Source organism: Mus caroli, chromosome 8 (assembly GCF_900094665.2).
Source record: "Mus caroli chromosome 8, CAROLI_EIJ_v1.1, whole genome shotgun sequence".
Lineage (NCBI taxonomy): Eukaryota > Metazoa > Chordata > Mammalia > Rodentia > Muridae > Mus > Mus caroli.
In genome coordinates this window covers 1,294,799-1,313,695 of record NC_034577.1, presented here as the reverse complement: position 1 = coordinate 1,313,695, position 18,897 = coordinate 1,294,799, and the positions used below count along the sequence as shown (strand labels likewise).

Genomic DNA, 18,897 nt, shown 5'->3' with positions numbered 1-18,897 from the left:
ATACTCCCAAAGATGGCAAAGTCTAACCATACATGGATCCTCTGGCTTTGGTTTCTGCGTTAAGTAATCTGGTCACTCAGCCTCCATCTTGGAGGAGGATGTTTTCCTATACCGCTCCTAAAGGAAGTGACCGCACACGAAATCTTAGGTCTCCACTATCTCAAGGGAATATAAAGACCCCAGGGTGGGCTGCAGGTTGCTTTAAGCAAGGGACTACAAGGACATCCGCAGGTTTCTGCTCTACCCTCTGGCTTGGACAGCAGCAGAGAGGCTTCATCTAAGCTTAATAATTTCTTTCATACAGGTCAGCCTGTATCTGCTACCACCAACGTCCTGGAGAGCTACTATAAAGTAGAACAAAGTGAAGGCACTGACTGAGGAGCAGGGAGTATCTTCATGCTGTGGTGCTATACGGGCAAGAGTTGACATAAATCTTGATGTGGCAGTGAGGAATCCTGTCAACAGAGTAAGTTATGGAGAGGAACTGCTGTGAAGGGAACTTAAGCTCTGGAGCAGAGAATTCATCGCTGTTGACGTTTTATTGGTCCTTGGAGCCAAAGCTCCCCACCAGGCCCCAAGGTACAGCCTGGGGTTGGCTTGGGCCAGATGCAGATTCCACTGCTCGCCCAGGTTCTGTCAAGCTGCTCAAAAGGATAAAGGGAGAGGAACAGAAGGGAAACAGATCATCAGTCTTCTTCCTACCTTGAGGTAGGGCCTCCCTGTCTCCCAGAATCACCAGCCCAGCATCCGAATATTCACAATGCTGGCAGCAACCCCTCAACATCAGTCCAAGGTTGTCTATGTGGCCCGGGTGTGCCCATTGGTCAGGCATGCTGCTGCCCGGCTCCGCGGCCCATTGGTAACAGCAGATCTAGACCCTCGAGCCATCCCATTCTTCAGCTGTGGACCTTCAGAAACTGGCTCGTCATCACTGGAGTCTGGTTCTTCCACATCACTACGAATGTCCTCTCTCATCTATGAAAACAGATGGGGCCAGAGCTCAGAACAGAGGAAGGAGCTCTGGGCCAAGGAGGGGTCCTGGGAGCTGACCCCGTCAGTCCTCCATACCTGACCCTTATGCAGGAAACTGTAGAGCATGCGCAGGATGAGGAAGAACCAGTACACATGAAGAATCTGTAGCATCACCAAGAGCACAATAAAGAAGTAGTAGCCAAAGAAGGGGCCCGAGTTCTTGATGGAGTCATACACAGACGTGTAGATGACCCTAAGGCAGGAAGCAGAAAGGAATTTCACCAATTGGTACAGCTCCTCATTCCATTAAGTAGCATAAATGGACTCTGTGCTCCCAAACCTCCCTGGTTCCCTCATCCTTACATGGTACCTCTCTTCCTCTGCTTATACTAGGACAGTGGAACATACAAGTTTGCCAACTGGCCTTTCTGAACTACAAACTCCAATGCAGTACCTAGTGTCCCACTGGCCCTTCTCAGTGACCCTTTATGGTTACTCATCTCTCCTTAGATACACATTGACTCTTTGCATCAACCTGAGACCTACCTACTCATCTCACAGAGCCACCAGAAGCCATTCAGAAACAATGTTCCTGAACCTGCTGCTCCTGTACGGAGGTACAGGAACCACCCTCTTGCCAGCTGTCCCCAGCACAGTCTTTGACCCCAGCTCTGATTATACCATCTCTTTTGTAAGGTCACAGCTCTTGTTTCCTACACATACCTATTACCATCAAAACCAATCCTGCTATTTCATATGCAAAAGGAAAAAAATCCAGCCACACACCCTTCATCAATCTTTGCACCCTGCTAATTTCTTTCTTTTCCCCTTGAATCCCTTGTGCCTTCTAGGAGGAGCCCACACCTCTCCCTCCTCCCTCCTCTACATTAATCTCCCTCCTTTTCCTCCTCCTCCTCCTCTCCTTCATCCCTCTTCCACACTCATCTCCCTTCTCCCTCCTCCTGCTCCTCCTTTCTTCCTTCTCCCACTCATCTCCCTTTCTTTTTCCTCCACACTCCTCCTCCTTCTCCATCTTCCACATCCTTCTTTTTTTTCTTTCCTTCTATCTTCTCTATTTTTCTTCTTCCTTTCCTCTTTCCTTCTTACCTTCTTCCATCTTTTCCTCTGTCTTCTCCCTCTACATTCTTTTCCCCTTCCTTCTCTCTCTCTTCCTTCTCACTCCCTGTTCTCTTCTCTCTCCCCTCACCAATCCTGTACCTAACAGGCACTGGGCAAAAACTTTACTACTTAGTTCTGCTACACATTTCATAACTCTTCCATCAGTCTCCAACACACATCAGGGAGCTCCAGGATTTGGCTTGTATCCATACCTTACCTCCAGGTGACCCTGTCCACCTCCTGCTGCAAATGCCTACACACTGGCAACTCCTGCATTTATGCACCACCCTTCTAGAAAGCTTAGCCTGACATACCATTTGCTTCTCCTGTGTCTACAAAGGAGCATAGGCTGCTCAAAACCAGCACAAAGCAGCTGGACACGTGATGCCCCCTGAAGTTTCTCCTAGCCCTGATGGTGTTTCCTTAATCAGGTCTCCTCTAACCTGCTCTGGTTCATCTGCCCCAGCTTCCCAGCATCTGCCTTCAATTCCCCATGACTCCTACCTCCCTTCAGATGACATCCCAGAAGATCCTTCATGACTTGCCCTGGTCACCTACCTGCATTCATCTTATCCTTTTCTCTGTTGCAACCACGTGAACTCATTTCTGTTCTTCCAATACTGGAACACAGTCTCACCTCAGAGCCTTAGCATATGCTGTTCCTGCCACCTGAACCATCTTCCTCTATGATCAGTATGATTCGTGAGCTCCACTCATTCTCTATGTACTATGGCTATCAGTGAAATGTCCCTTAAGAGTTATTCATCTGAGGCCAACTGCCTACACACCTGCTTCCTGCACACTTCCAGTTTTACTTCCTCTTCAGTGCGATCACTGCTTTGTGACTTGTTTCTGCTTGTTTGTCTCGCTCCCCCTTTTCTCACCCATATCAGTTAGCTCCAGGAGGGCAGTCATCTGCATTGCTCTCTTTAATATTTCTTCACACTCGGACACATTCCAGGCTCAACAAATATAAAAATGTATTTACTGGACAATCTTAGCAACCAGGCACTCAGAAAGCTTCCTCCTCTCTCTTCCTGTTCTGGGAGTGCACTGCATTACATTAGTGCTGCACTCAGTTTTCTGTTTCTCTTACCTCTGTGCCTTTGCATATGTTGTGCTCTGCAAAAATCCCAGCCAACACCTCCAGTTCACTGAGGTAGGGCACCAAGGGTTAGGACTGCCCGAATCCTGGACACAGCCCTACCCTCTCCCTAAACCCTCAGGACTTACTGGGTGGGGAAGAATATGAGGCGCGTGTAGAAGAAGACTAAGGCGAACATGATGAAGAGAGCATCGCACCCTCGCCTAAAGTGGGCATAGTTGAGAATCTTACAACCCTGGGGAGGAAAACAAAGAGAAACAGGCTCAGGACGAACAATCCATGGAAAGTGGTGGATCAGATGAGGGAGACAATAAACTATGGGGTGAAGCCAAGTGAACTGAGGTAAGGCCATATGTCTAGAACTACCTAGAAAGGATAAAGAATGAAAGAGTGGCAGAGACAAGACAGACATACAATTTTATCTCCAGGGAGATGGGGAGTGGTACCTCTAGTCCCCAAAAGGCTTGGAGGGGCAGGGCCTCATATAAAGGAGTCAGATAGAGATGGGGACTTCTGTCCCAGAGAGACCAGGAGGGAATAGGCCTTATGTCACAAGGAAACTAAATAGGGAGGGTTGACCTTCCATAGAGGTTGGGTGGGTAGCACCTTATCACCCTAGCAGATTAAGAGGGGCAAGCTCTCATCAAATACCCCAGTTGTGGCAGGGCCTCCTCTCCATGCCCAAGAAAATAGCATGGCTGGCAGGGCAAGTATAGAGGTGAACCCACCTCCAGCAGGTAGTCGGAGCAGTCATGCAACAACAGTACCACAGTGCCAATGCGGAGCAAGTTGACGCTGTAGGAGAAGCCTATCAGTCCCACGGTCACAAAGTGGTGCACCACCTGCTCCTTGAAGTCCTGCAGAAGATAGAGGGTCACCACCAGGACAAGCCTCTGTGGCTGGATGGCCACATGCCTGGAAGCAAGCCTTTTCAGAAGATCCATAAGGCCTCTGGATCCCAGACCTTCTGTGGGGGAATCAAGGGCACCCCAGGGTACAGTGCTGAGGCCAATTCTTCCCACTTCAGGCCCGGCCCAGAAATTGGAAAGTATCCCCATCATGGTATCCACATCTCCAGCTGGACTCTTGGCTCATAACTTACCTTGCGTTTGACGTCAAAGGGCAAAGTGATCAGCAGTGAAAGGTAGAAGCCCAGCTCCAGGAGGTACCACCAGTACAGGGACAAATTCAGGGTCTACAGCAGGGTAAGGGAAGATTAGCTGTGAAATGTGGAGGGTTCTACCTGAAAGGGACTTGAATGGAGACTCCAGGTTGCCCAAAACCTGGACACTTGAATAAGTGAGCAAAGCATGAACTCCCCAATCCTGGAGGTAATCAAGAACAGAGGTCTAGGGCAGCTCCTGGTCTTATTTTCCTCCCTTTTGACCCCTCTTTCTTCCAAAGAAGAATCAAAAATAGAGTTGGGAGTTCAGTGTCCTCACATCCAAGAGTCAGAGAAGAATGGGATCTCATGGCCCAGGGAGGCCCCAAAAGGTGGGGGGCTTCATGGACCAGGGAGTTGAGGTAAACCTTCAAGTGCAAGGAGACCAGGAGAGACTAGGCATCCTAGCCAAAAGTTATGGGAAGTTACAAGGACTCGACTTACCTGCCTGGGACACTAAAGAGGAATGAGGCCTTACATCTCAGAAAGGCTGTGAGAGTCAGATTCTCAGGTACCAAGAATACTAGAAACACTGGGCCCTCAGCACCGAGGCAGGCTATGAAAGGCCAAGCTTCATCACACAGGCTGGTAGGAGGGGAGGAGATTCATAATCCAAGCAGGCAAGAAGGGCAGGGCCTCATCATACAGGCAATTATTGGGGCTGGGCCTCATCAGCTAGACAGCCTGGCTCTTTTGCCTTGACCACAGGAACTGAGCTTCTCCACAGTCCCTGCCACTCACCTGACGTGGGTAATTCTCCCAGCACAATGATGGCGTCCACAACCATGATTCCTATGAAGGAACAATGAATCTCAAGCTCTACAAAGGCAAAAGTCAGCCTCCTACTCTGGATATGAATCCCCATCACCAAAGCTTCCACAGCCTTCTAGGTACCACTTCCACTCTTCCCTGCTTTTATACTTTATTTTTATATTTATACTTTACATTTTTCACTATGTAGCTCACATTGCCCTCAAGTTCATGATCCTCTGCCTTCAACTCCTGAGTGCTAAGTCTGATGGTTGGTTTTAATTGTCAACTTGACACAATTAAGAATCACTTGGAAAGATACTCTCAGTGAAGGTTTGTCTGTATTATGTTGGTCTATGGGTGTGCCTGTATGAGAGACTTCCTTAATGGGGTTGAGATGGAAAGGACCATCCTGAATGCGGGTAGCACTATTTCACGAGATGGGCCTTAGACTAGATGATAAAGAGAGTGAGATGGACGCTGACATGCATGCATTCCTTGCTGTCTATTCTGATTGTGGATGTAACCAACTCCCTCAAGCTACCTCCCCTGCTATGACAGACCGGACCTGGAACCATGAGCTAAAATATAAAATATAAAATCCTTTCTCCCTTGAGATGCTCTTGTCAGAATATGTTATTACAGCAACAGAAAACAAAAACAAAAACTAGGAGAGCATGCTCTCTCCTCCACCACAGCTCAGCCCTCCTCTCTCCTCCCTTGTTCCATCTCTGCCCTCCCACTCCTCCCCCGCAGATTCATTCACTGCAGATGGCCAGCTCCTGGTTCACAGTAGGTCTTCATTAAGCACCTATGGATGCTTGTGGGGTAGAGGCCTTCACTTCTACTGTCAGGTTTACTCACATGGTAGAGGATGGAGGTGCCACCCACGAAGGAACACAGATAGAAGACAAACCTCCAGCTGCAGAAGGGGAGGAAGCTAGTAAGGCAGCTATCAAAAGAGCAGTGTCCAGGACCCAGGGGTGGAGCCTCATCTGACAGGGAGACTGAAAGGGAGTGTGGCTCACATCTCAGGGAATCTGGGAAGGGAAGGACCTCAAGTACCGAGGAAGCTAGGATGGAGGAGCCCCCTCACCCAGACAGGCTAAGAGAGGCAGGGTTTAACCATCCAGACAGGCTAGGAGGAATGGGGCCTCATCATTAAGACAGACCTTACCTCCCCCTGAGCCCCACAATTACCAGGCTTCACAGAATTTCTTGGATAAGGAAGGCCGATCCTGGTTCCGACGTCTCCTGAACCAGCGTTGAGTCTGCCGAAGCGTGAGGCCACACTGGGAAGCCAGGAGGACCATCTGTGTCTGAGAAGGGAGTAATGAGGGGGAAGGATTATACAGGCCCAATGCTGGTTTCCTACCCTTTGTCCCTACTTTGATTCCCCACTGAAGCTTAAGATCTATCCCACAGAGAAAAGAGAGGAGGGTAAGGTGACATCTACTTCAGTTCTTGCCTTGACTTCCTGCCTTCACTTTCTCAGCAATGGACTGTTACCTGAAAGTTTAAGTTGAAATGAACCCTTTCTTCTCCAGCTTGCAGTTGTGTTTGCACTGCAACAAGCAGCAGAGTAGGACACTACCCTAGGCAGGCACTCAGCTCTCAGCTCTATAGAAGCTATTCTATACCCAGACAGGGCACACTGCCATCACGTCCACCTGACCCAGACCAGGCCAACTGGGCTGCCACACCAAGAATGGGAATGAAGGCAAACCACAGGGCTGCTTATGACACTCCAGACACTCCACTGGATCAAAAGCATCTTGTCCCTTCCCAGAACTGGGAATAAACCTACTCTTCATAATGTAATCTGTTTGTTGAGTGATCATAAGGTTGATGTTCCAGACTAAGGGCTTCATATGCCAGGAAGCCTCACAGGGGTAGGACCTCATGTCCCAAGAAACCTGGGAGGAAGGAGCAGGGCCTTAAACCCCAAGAAGCCTAGAGGTACAGGGACTCAGGACCCAGGAAGGCTGGAATGCCAGTTTCAAACTCTGGGAATCCTGAGAAGGATGGGACCTTCAAGTCTCAGGGAGACCAGGAGAGAGAGACATGGCCTTGTGTCCTAGAAAGGCTACGCAAGGACAATTTTATGCCTCGAGACCTTGAAAGTAAGGTTTCCCCAAGTCCCAAGGAGAACAGGCAGGGCAGGGCTTCATACCCAGGAAGCCTAAACGGGCAGATACTCTTGGCTCAGGGAGATGAGGGGCATGGTTTGTTTTCAAGAGATAGATGAGGGATGGGGCTTTAAAGCCTTGAGGCTAGGAAGAGTAGCCTCGTACTGAGAGAGAAGTGGTTTCAAGCCCCACAGAACCCGGGAAGGATGTGACTGGTCCACTAGTCTCTGCACAGCAGGAAGAGGTGGGGTCTCACAAACCAGGGAACAAAGGAGCAGAGCTTCACATATCAGGGAATCTGTGGGTTCAAGTTGAATGTAGGGTGTGTCAGAGGTCCCTGTCCAACCTCTAATAAGGGACACACACCACTTCTATGCCTGGGTCCCAGGGCAATCACCATGCAACTGTCTAGAGAATATGGGGCTCACCTCCTCTGGATACTGCTTCATCCTGAGGAAGTGTTTCTCCAGCACCGGGTTGGGCTTTATCTTTCTTCTGATTGGATCCTGCACACCCATCCACCGGCTCAGGGGCAAGGCCACAAATCTGAGTGTAAGAGAGACAGAACTCAGAAGAATGCAAATGAACAGATGTGACTATAACAGGAGGAAAGTGAGAGGACCTGAGGCTTGGGGAAGCCTTATCATCAGTATGTATAGTTCAAATCTATCTGAAAAGAGGCTTTGGAAGCCCAGAGCCAAAATGCCCACATGGGCAGGACAGAATTTTCTGCCACTACTCCCAACCTTAATCCCTCAAGGGCAAAGGGATTACCTGTATAGTGCATCAGACCAAACCTAGGAAAAGACACAATAGCTTTGTCTTCAGAAGAGAGATGTTCAGACCAATTCATTAGGAACACAGGATCCTTCACCCATCCTCAACCAAAATCAAGTCTTCTCACTACCTGTGTCCTGGTGACCTGGGTCTTCGCCGCTCTGCATCAGGTTACTCAAGGGCGGGCCTAGGCATGCTACCTGTTAAATCTGATTCCCCGCCTTCCTGCAGCAGATACCTGGTTAATCAGTTACCCACATTGCCCACAGGAGGGTGCCCCAAGACCACAGATGGAGACTGAACATCAGCTTTTTAAGGAAGTCAACCCCTTCCTTAAGGCCTATCTGAACTGAGCTTCCCAGAATTCCTACAGGCCCAACTGATCTTTCACACTGTATATTCTTAGTCATGTTACTAAATTTTTGTGTGTCTCCATTTTTCCTTCTGTAAAATGGGAGTAATAATAATACAGTGCCATATATTGTCATCAAGCATTGAGTTAAGACACACATACATCGTAGATGACAGAGAAGAAGCCTTCAAAAAAGAAGTATATGAGGGCTCTGGGCAGACGGTTCAGGAAGAGTCTTTACCACACAAGCACTGAATAAGTGAGTTCAAATTCCCAGCACACATGCAAAAACCTGGGTGTGGCCACATGTCTGCTGGTAACTTCATCTCTCTGGCAGGTTGGGAGAGGAAGGATCATTTAGGGCTTGCAACCCACCAACCTAGCTCTGGGTCACTCAGGGAACCTATCTGGAGGTACTAAGAGAATGATAAAGGACATCTTGATGTCCTCTGACCTCTAAACCACAAACACACACACACGTATACACACACATGCATTCACCCTGCAGGGCCACATCATGGCACTCACCTCTCAAAGACGATTCGCACAGCCACCAGGACCAGAGCCACTGGCAAGGCAGCAAGCACGTGGTGAGGGTGGGCGAACACCAGGCCATCACGGTCCTCCAGCTCTGCCCATGTGACATTGGGTGGTAACCAGTATGTATCCTGCCACAGCCACTCACTCAAGCTGAACGACATGCTGTGGATACACAATCAGGTAAGCATAACTCAACTCAACTCAAAGGGTGTATACAGTAGGAAGGGCTGAACCTTCAGAGCATACTACTTGAAGAAATGTCAGAACAAGGGGAATACTGGAGAGATGGTTCAGTGGTTTAGAGCACTTGCGGACCCACACCGCAGCTAATAACCATCTGCAACTCCAACCTGAGAAAGCCAATGCCCTCCTCTGACTCCCATAGGCAATGCACCCAATGTGGTGCACAGACATATAAGCAGGCAGAGCACCCATATACAATATGGTGGTTTGAATGAGAATGCCTCCATAGGCTCAAATATTTGAATGTCTGGTCCCTAGTTGGTGGACTGTTTAAGAATTAGGAGCTGTGACCTTGTTGGAGGAGGTATGTCACTGAGAGTTGGCAAAGCCCACTCCAGGCCCAGTGTCTCTCTGTCTATTACCAGCAGGTGAGGATGTAAGCTCTCAGCTACTGCTCCAGTGCCATTTCTGCCTGCTTGCTGCCATGCTCCCCACCTTAGTGATAATGAACTAACCTCTCTGAAACTGTAATCGAGCTCCAATTCAATACCCTCTTTTATAGGTTGTTTTGGCCATAGTGTTTCATCCCAGCAATAGAACAGTAACTAAGGCACAGATAAAAATGGATAATGTTTTTAAAGCCAGGTAAGTGGTATTTCTGGTTTATCTAAGAAACCATTTCCACAGTTAGATCCTGCAGGTTCTGACCTATTTCATGGTTAATCCTTGAAGGGTTCACAGTATTAGGATATAGCAAAAAAGTAGGACAAGCCTTGGAGCTGGTAAGGCATGTCCTTGTGGCTGTGTCTTGCCTGAGGCCTTCTTCTATTGCTTTCTTCTGCTTCCTGGACACCATGTCTCAAACTGTTCTACCCCACTACACCCACCCCACCATGATATAATGACACTCAAGTAGTAACCCAGAATAAATCTTTTTTTCCCCCTTAAATTGTTTATGATACATGCTTTGTCACAGTGATGAGATTGCTTAACCAAGGTTTGAAATACGCTTGTATGATCTTGGTTTTGGTTTTTTGTGGGGATCAAGGTCACCACCCTTGGCTACATAGTGAGTTTGAGGCCATCCTGAGCTATACAAGACCCTAAATCAAAAAGACAAATCAAATTCACATGGCAGGAAAGAAATAACAATTCAATAATGAGAACTGTAAGTGTCACTCAGTAGTCACTTGCCTAGAACACAGGAGGGTCAAGTTTAATTAATCCTCAGCACCCTCTCCCCTCCTCCATCTTCAAAACACAAAAGCATTTCACATGCACACTAGCACATACTGTTGTCTACGCAAAATGCTATCAACATAAAATTCAAAATTAGGCCAAATAAATGTATGCTGCTGAGGTTGGTTGGCTTCCCGTGGCTACTCTTGCAAACTAGTTGTCTGGCAGTTCTATATATAGGTCAATACTTCTAAATGGATCTCACTGGGCTCAAATCACGTTGCTAAGCTGGCCTCCTCTGAGGCTCCTGGGAGAATATGAATATTGCCTTTTCCAGCAACAAAACTCAAAATTCTACATCTGGGCTATGCCCCCAGCTCCTGACTCAGGGATTCTAAGCAGTCACTCTTGAGGAAGTAAGATGAAGGGCTTCAGGGTTCCTCAGTTTCCATTTTTTCCTTTGAAACTCAGCTCCATCTCCTCACATCTCATATATCCAGTCTGAAAAAACGAGTACAACAGATACCTACTTTACTGGGGAATGAAGTGGAGGTGAGAACAGGAGGTTCCATCCTGGTTGGTTTAATTCCTGGCTCAGTCATTTACCAATTATGTAACCTTGGGAGTAGTTGCCTTGCTCTCTCTGTGACTCAGTTTTCCCATCTGTAACTGAGATCCACAATAGTTCATTCCTTATAAGTGGTTGAAAATGATGCCTACAGCGGTGTGAGTAACAGTGTCAGTAATGATTTGGGGGAGGGAAGTGGTTTGAGAAAGACTGAGGGGTCACTGGTATGTGGCAGCTTCTGGATGATTCTTTGTGTTGTGAGTGGTTTATGCATATATGGGCAAGTCCATGAGCTCTGCATGTACATGTGGAGCCCAGAGGTAGACACTAGGTATCTTCCTAAATTGTTTTCCACTTTATTTTTTTGAGCCAGGGTCTCTCGCTGTACCTATAGTTTACAAGCTGGCTGGACTGCCCAGTGAGTACCCAGGATCCTCCTGTCTCTAATCCCCAGTACTGGAATCAGAAGCATTTCTTCTTGCTTGCATAGCAAAGGTGCTACGAGGCAGTGGGTGCTTTTCTTCTTCATGCTCCACTCCTCAGCTCCCCACACTCCCAGTTCTAAGAGTGGAACCCAGAACCAGGCTAGGCAAATGCTCTCCAATAAGACATACACCCAGCCCCTCACTGGTAGATTCTAGGCAGACAATCTACTTTGAGCCACAACCCCAGTCCTATGATGGCACTCTACCACTAAGACATGACCCTTGCCCCTCACTGGCGGATTCTAGAAAGGGTCTTTACCACTGAGTCACACTCCCAGATCTACAATGGTAGATTCTAAGCCTGTGCTCTACTGCCGAACCATCCCCCCTTCCAGCCTCTTATTAAGAGGAGCCTAGGGAGGTCCAGCCCTCCTGGTGGATTCTAGGTAAGGACTCTACAGATGTGCCATACAATCCCAGCTCCTTACTGGAAGATGCTAGGAATATATTGTATCTGCAGTGACAGGATAGGTCCTATGGTCCCTCAGATGCTAGTAAAGCACTCACCAGGGAGCCACCCCCACCACATCCCCCAGCACCTGGTTTTCAAAGTCAGGGTCTCCCAGAATATCCTGGCATTCAAAATCCTCCTGCCTCTGCCTCCCCAGTTTTCTGGTGCATCACCACCAGTTTTCTAGGTGATTCCTAGGCAGTTCTCAGCAGGTTCATGCTGCCTGGAAACCCTCCTGACCTCCATTGTCCTTCCCTTAAATTCTATGCCTTGTGCTCAAGCTGGGTCAGGCCAGAGCAGCCTACAGGGCAATGAATGTGAGCGAGGTCAAGCAAAGAGTCAGTGTAGGTTGCTGTGCCAACATGTCCGGTCTCGACCTTTATTATCCTCAAGGCCCTCCTACCCTGTGTTTCTCCCTTCTCCCTCAGCTTGCCAACTCTTTGAAGCCCAGCTGGCTCCTCTCCCAGCCAGGCCCCTCCACCTGGAACTCGGCTGATAATCCCTCTTACTGACTAAAAATATCCCCATATTCGAGGAGAGAGAGACCAGGGCTTTGTGCTGAGGGGCCCAGCACAGGGACCAGCTAAGCTGAAGAGAAGAGAGAGGCAGGGAGGAAGGGAGAGAAGAAAGGCGAGGGGAGTGGAGAAAGAGCTAAATATCCTACCCTGCCCTGCCTATGGTGGGGGTTGGGGACTGCTGTGTGTTTAAGTTTGATCCTAGGTATTCGGAAAGTCCCATTGTAACCAGCCTAACAGGGATAAACCCACTCTAAACAAACACTTTGGGCTCCTCATTTTGGCTATCAGAGTATTGAAACAATGAGCCCCAAGAAACTGGAATTTTCCCCACCCTCAACCCCAACCCCCAGGAATCTCCAGCTGGGAGAGAAGAAAGTCTAAAGCCTGGGCCAACAGAGGGGAACTTTCTCCAGGAATGAGGTTTACACTGTGCCAACAACTTGTCAGACCACCTCACTGAAGATAGGAAACCCAGACAGCACTGGACGGGACCACACCCTGACTGAGATGGCTTAGACATCCGTAACTCTGGCCTCTACTTAACTCTTCACCTCCCTTTAGGACCCCAAACACAGATTTGGGAGAATCTCTACATTTCTTTGTCCCACTTCACAATGTAGCCACACTGAGTAAATCTGCTTTTCACTGTTAATTTAGCTGTTCTAATTGACATATGAGGAATAAGTGGCCAAATCTGGCTTGTTGGAGCACAGGCTGTCACCCCAAATCCTATCACACCAGTACCCCTCATCAACCACCAGAGCAGGGAGCAGGGACTGCTTTGTTTTGTTTTCTGTCTTCCTGAAAACAAGATTATGGGAAAGTAAATCAATCAAGACCTCACTGACACATTTCCTCGGGAGGCCCATTCCTGCCTGGGCTCACCTGATTCCTGCAGGCAGAGGCCCAGAACTAAACACATCAGGGGCTCTACAAGATGAGGGGAGTGTTTTCAGATTGCTAAAGCCAGTCCTGCACTGGACTCCTAGCTGTCCTTTCCAAGTAGCCCTGGCTCCCCCAGGGCAACCAGCGAGTGCTGATGACCAGACATACTGAAGGTCCAGAATACATCCCACAAAGATCTCAAGGAAGGCCCTAAGTCTAAGACTCTGCCTTGCTCTAGCCCCTCAGAGGTTGCCATGTTTCTGCCCTCCACACTTGAACCCTGATCACCCGCCTCCCAATTCAATTCTCAGTAAGGCAGCTTGCTGAGTACTTTACCCAGGACCTCGGTGAGTGGGAGGAACACTTGTCCCCATCCTTCCTCAAGGTGGAGGAGAGAGCCAACTACTTACTGAAGTTGTCATCTGAGTGCCGCATGTGTGTACACATGCACACATACGTTTTTAAAAATTGTTTTAAATGTCAATGCTAGGAGCTGGGTCATAGCCCTTGGAAAGCATAGGCAAGAAAAATGCAAGTTCTAGCTCAGCAGCTTGGCCTATAAAGGACCAGGCTATGGCTCAATTGGTAGAGTGATTACCCAGCATGCATGAGGCTCTGGTTCCCAGACCCAGCACTTCATAGGAGTTGTAGTGCATAACTGCAATCCCTACATTTGGGAGGTGGAGGCAGATGGGTCAGAAGTTCAAGAGCGCCATTGCTTTGGAGTTTGACGACAGTCCATGCTATATCAAACTTTGCTTCAAAACAAAAATTAAAACAGGAGGGCAAGATGGCTCAACAAGTAAAGGGTGTGCTGCTAGATGTGATGCCTTGAGTGCAATTGCTGAGACTCGTATGATGGAAAAGGAGCACTAGCCCCCTCAAGTTGTACTGTGACCTCAGCATGTGCTCTGTGACACATGTTTGCCCACACAGACACACAAGTACACACAAAGTAACAGAATGTAAAACATAAAATGAAATGGAAAAGGTTGTTTAGTACCACAATATATTGAGTTTCAAGTTTTTTAGTGACGTGCTTTAGAAGGTTCACTCATTAAGATCAGTGACTGCTGTTGCAGAGGACCCAAGTTCAATTCCCAGCACTCACATGGCACCTCCTGTTCTGTCAGTCTAGTTTTAGTGGATCTGGTGCCCTCCCCTGGCCACTGGGGCACTGCACATACATGGTGCACAGACATAAATGCAAGCAGAGCACCCATACATATAGATGTGAAGATTAAAAAAACAAAAACAAATACAAAAACTTTTAAGTGTTTTAGCAAAACACATTCCTCGAGCACCTGCAAGTCGACTTTGTTTTCACCTTCTCTACTCAACTCACTTCTCACCACCCCCACAAGTCTCAGACCAAATCCAACATAGCCACTGTGCAGCCAGGTGTTGGCTCTGCTCCTTTCCTTCACCCCTTAAGTGATGAGTGTGGTGTGACTTTTGACTGCTGGATCACTTGAAACTTTCTCCCATGGCGACTTGGATTAGAAATGTCCCCCAAAAGCATATATGTTGAGGGCTTGATCCCTGGTACATCAGTATTGCGTAAGGGAGGCTGCTGAATATAACTGGATCATAATGGCTCTGGACTCACAAAAACCTGACACACTGACGGACTCTTAGCTTAATGGGCTACTAAGAGCACTGGAAACTTAGCAGATGTGGCAACAAAAAAGCAGGTCACTGGTGAAGAGATGATCTCCCTTATCTCTATCTTTCTATTTCTTTCTCTGTATTTCCTTATCTATCTCCCCCTTTCCTCCTCACTCTCCCTCCTTCATCTCTCCTTCCTCTTCCTCCTGTCTTTTTCTATCCCTCCTCCTTCCTCTCTCCTCTCTCTCCCTTCTCACTGTCTCTCTCCTCCACCACTCTCCTCTTTTCTCCCTCTGGCTCTCCTCATCACTCTTTCTTCCTCTCTCCTCCATAGTTCTCTCTCCCCCTCTCTGCCCTCTGCTCTCCCCTTCCTCCACCTTGCCCCTGTGCCCTGGACCCCATGAGGGGAGCAGTCTGCTCTGCCCCACAGGTCTGGATGTTCTGCCTCATCACAAGCTAGGGATGGTGACCTCTGAAACCACCACCCACCACTTCACTCTCACCACCAACACTTCCATGGGGCTTGGAATGGACATGGCTGGGTCTGGGTCCCCACACAAATAGCATTTCTGCAGGGATACCGGCAAATCACATGGGAACAGCTGGATATGGTGGGGGCGGGGGGCGGGGGGGAATCTGTCATCCCAGTACTTTCGAGCTATAAGGCAAGAGGATGGTAAGTTCCAGGATAGTCTAGGCTACATAGTGAGAGCCTGGAGAGGTCACAGAGAGGAAGAACAAAAGAGGGAAGAATAAGGGAGGGGGAAAAGGAAAAGGAAGGGAGGATGGGAAGGGAAAGAAATTTAAAATAAAAAAAGACAAACAAGAAAACTATGTGCTTAAAGTTTGTGGTTGTATACACATGCACACCTTTACACTTTTTGTTTTGTTTTGTTTGAGGAGGGAATGAGACAAAGTCTCACTGTGACTTCAATGAGCCCAGGTGACCTCAAATTCACTATATAACTCAGACTACCCTTAGACTCCTGATTCTTCTGCCTCTATCTTCCAAGTGTTGGAATAGCACAGGCACGCAACACCGCTTCTAGCACAATCTAATTCATTTTGACATATATCAAAGCCCATGAAGTCATTGCCTCAATCATGATAATGAACATATCTATCCCTTCCCCAAAATGTTCTTATGTCCTTTGGAGTCCCTCCTCCCTCCTTACCAGAAGCAGTCTTGATGTGCAACACTTGGGGTAAGAAATCTCTACGATTCCATACTATAGGATATCACAGAAAATGTAAAAGGAGGAGAAAGATATAGTTTGGATAAACCTGGAAGACATAACAGTGAAAGAAGACAAGACAAATCCTGCCACGATTCCAATGATAAGAGGTCTCTAGGCAGACAAGTTCAAGAACAGAAGGGCTGGGGACATGCTCAATGGGTAAAGTGTTTACTGTGGAAGAATCCCAGAACCCAAATAAGAAAATCAGGCATGGAGAAGCAGAGAGACAGACAGGATTCCTAGAGCTGGCTGGCCAGCCAGTCAAGCTTTATCAGGGAGCTCTGGGTTCAGTATGAGTCTTTAAAAACTAGATGAAGAGCAACTGAGAAAGACACCTGATGCCTGACATCAACTTCTGAACTCAGCATGCACACGCACATGTGCATGTGTGTGCATGTGTGAAGAGCAGACATGAATGTTTGTCTGTGTGTGTGTGTGTGTGTGTATGTATATGTGTGTGTGTGTGTGTGTGTGTGTGTGCGCGCGCGCGCGCGCGCGCGCGTAAAATAGAGCTTCCCAGAGCTTGACAGGGAAGAGGGAGAACTGGGAAGTTAATGTTTAATGATTATAGTTTGAATTGTGCAAGATAAAAACATTCTGTAAACTGGGGGCACAGCTATGTGAATAAATTAGGAATGCCAAATTGCACACTTAAAATAGTTAAGGTGACTAACTTCTGCATGTAGTCATCACAATTATTTGTTTTAATTAACAAAAATAACCCAAAGCTAGGTAGAGATGATAGGGGAGATAAATGGGTTATGCTGTCTGGTGTGGGCAGATCAAAAAGTTTAAAAAAACAAAAGCAAAACGGAGGAAGTCACTAATAGCCACCTTTCTAATCTATGTAATGGAAAACCACCAACACAGTTCAGCTGGGATAATGGTAGAGGAAGCCGCATCAGACTTTCAGATGGTAATGGTAAATTGTAGGCAAAATATAAAAGGACTACTGAGTCAGGTGAGGCTGCAGGAGCCAAGAAATAGAGCCACAAGGGAAGCTGACACAGAAAATAGCAAGTTCCATGACAGCCTGGATTACAGAATGAGTTCACTAGTAGAGCACCTATCTGGAATGCACTAGTAAGGGACTATGAACACTTGCGTAATCTACATGCATGGCTAAATGTGAGCATTTACAATATACAGAAAAGCCTGGGAGATATCCCCAGCATCACTAAATAATAATAACTATTATTATTATTATTATTATTATCATATGTTTTGGGAAAAAACAGTACCTAGAAATTCTAGACCTCATAAAGCTATTTAAGTTTTATTTTTTAATTATAAAAATTTACTAAATCTTAATTTAAGATAGAGTCTTGCAATGTGCCCTGCTTAGTCTGAAACTTATTATGGAGGCTACCAATGGCCTCAAGTTCTCAATCTTTCTATCTCAGCCTCCCAAAAGCAAGTGGCTATTTAAAGTTAAACCAGTTTATCCTGGAGGCATACACCAAGCTGTAACTTTCATCCCCAATAAAACATGTAAACACACACACACACACACACACGCACTTCCCAGAATTCACAAAAAATCTGGGCATGACAACATCCATCTGTAATTCTAGCACTGGGGAACAGAAACAAGCGACTCTCAGGACTAGCCAGCTGGCCAGTCTAGTCAAATTGGTAAGCTTCAGGGTCAGTGAAAGACCTTATCTGACCTTAACAGTAAGGTGCAGAGCAATAAAGGAATCCACTTGAAGCTGACCCCTGACCTCCACATGCATGTATGTGCATGAACACACACTCACAGACCCTACATGCATAGTCCCTCAGTCTTACCAGTTATATATGTATATATACATACTCCACTGCCGCATATAGGTAGCATTCACTATGCTTGCCAATGCTGATATAAAAGGTTTCCATCATCACACAACATGGTACTAAACAGAACTGTTCTAGACAGTGACTAGATCCAGAAATGAGCTAAATGAAGTTGCAAATGCCTGTACTCCAGCACTCAGGAGGCAGAAGCAGGAAACTCATGATGAGTTACAGGATACACAACAAAACCCTGTCTTCTAAAAAGGGAAAAATAGGAAGAAAAAGAGGAAGAGAAAGAGGGGAAGGGGCAGGGGACAGGAAAGGAAGATCCATGTTACGTTTTACATTCTTTTACCAGTATGTAAGGATATATAGGGGGCCATCGAGATAGCTCTTCAGGTAACGGTGATTGCTGCCAAGCCTGATGCCCTGAGTTCAACCCCTAGAACTCACATGATGGAAAGAGAAAGGCTGACTCTGAAAAGTTCTACGAGAGAAAGGACTGTAACATACTTCTTGCACCCATACATAACACAACAAAAATTTTCAAAGAGCCAAACATGTACAGAGTCTGAATAACTTAGGATAATGTCAAAAAGGTCTCTCACACATGCACATAGGTTTAGAATACTAGAGGATGAAGGAAAAAAATCAAGGGGATGTGGCTTAGTTGGTACAACACTGGCCCAGCACACATAAAATGCTAGGTTCCATCCCCAGTGCTAAATACAGCCAGCTGAAGAACTGAAAACCTTGTTATCCAGAATGTGGGAGGTAGAGGCAGGAGAATCAGAAATGTGTCAGGAAGGAAGGAAGGAAGGAAGAAGATAGAGAGAGAGAGAGAGACAGAAAGAAGAGAGAAAGAAGAGAGAAAGAGAGAGAGAAAGAAAGAAAGAAAGAAACTTCAGACCAATATCCCTTATGAATATTGATGCAAAAATCTTCAATAAAGTTCTCGCTAACTGAATCCAAGAACACATCAAAAAAATCATCCATCCTGATCAAGTAGGTTTCATCCCAGGGATGCAGGGATGGTTCAATATACGGAAATCCATCAACGTAATCCAGTATATAAACAAACTCAAAGACAAAAACCACAT

General features: G+C 47.0%; 1 protein-coding gene across 1 annotated transcript in view; it reads right to left on the bottom strand.

Annotated features, from left to right (window-relative positions):
* Nucleotides 1–520: 520 nt before the first annotated feature.
* Nucleotides 521–18,897, bottom strand: part of Cers4 (ceramide synthase 4) — a 32,585-nt gene continuing 14,208 nt past the window's right edge. Inside the window, exons 2-11 of the mRNA XM_021169920.1 lie at nucleotides 8,895–9,068; nucleotides 7,666–7,783; nucleotides 6,309–6,427; nucleotides 5,973–6,030; nucleotides 5,100–5,150; nucleotides 4,299–4,391; nucleotides 3,925–4,053; nucleotides 3,325–3,431; nucleotides 1,069–1,225; nucleotides 521–975 (exon numbers count right to left, since the gene is read on the bottom strand). Of these exons, the coding sequence (XP_021025579.1) occupies nucleotides 799–975; nucleotides 1,069–1,225; nucleotides 3,325–3,431; nucleotides 3,925–4,053; nucleotides 4,299–4,391; nucleotides 5,100–5,150; nucleotides 5,973–6,030; nucleotides 6,309–6,427; nucleotides 7,666–7,783; nucleotides 8,895–9,067 (1,182 nt within the window). The 5' untranslated portion in view covers nucleotide 9,068 and the 3' untranslated portion in view covers nucleotides 521–798. The remainder of the gene's footprint in view (nucleotides 976–1,068; nucleotides 1,226–3,324; nucleotides 3,432–3,924; nucleotides 4,054–4,298; nucleotides 4,392–5,099; nucleotides 5,151–5,972; nucleotides 6,031–6,308; nucleotides 6,428–7,665; nucleotides 7,784–8,894; nucleotides 9,069–18,897) is intronic.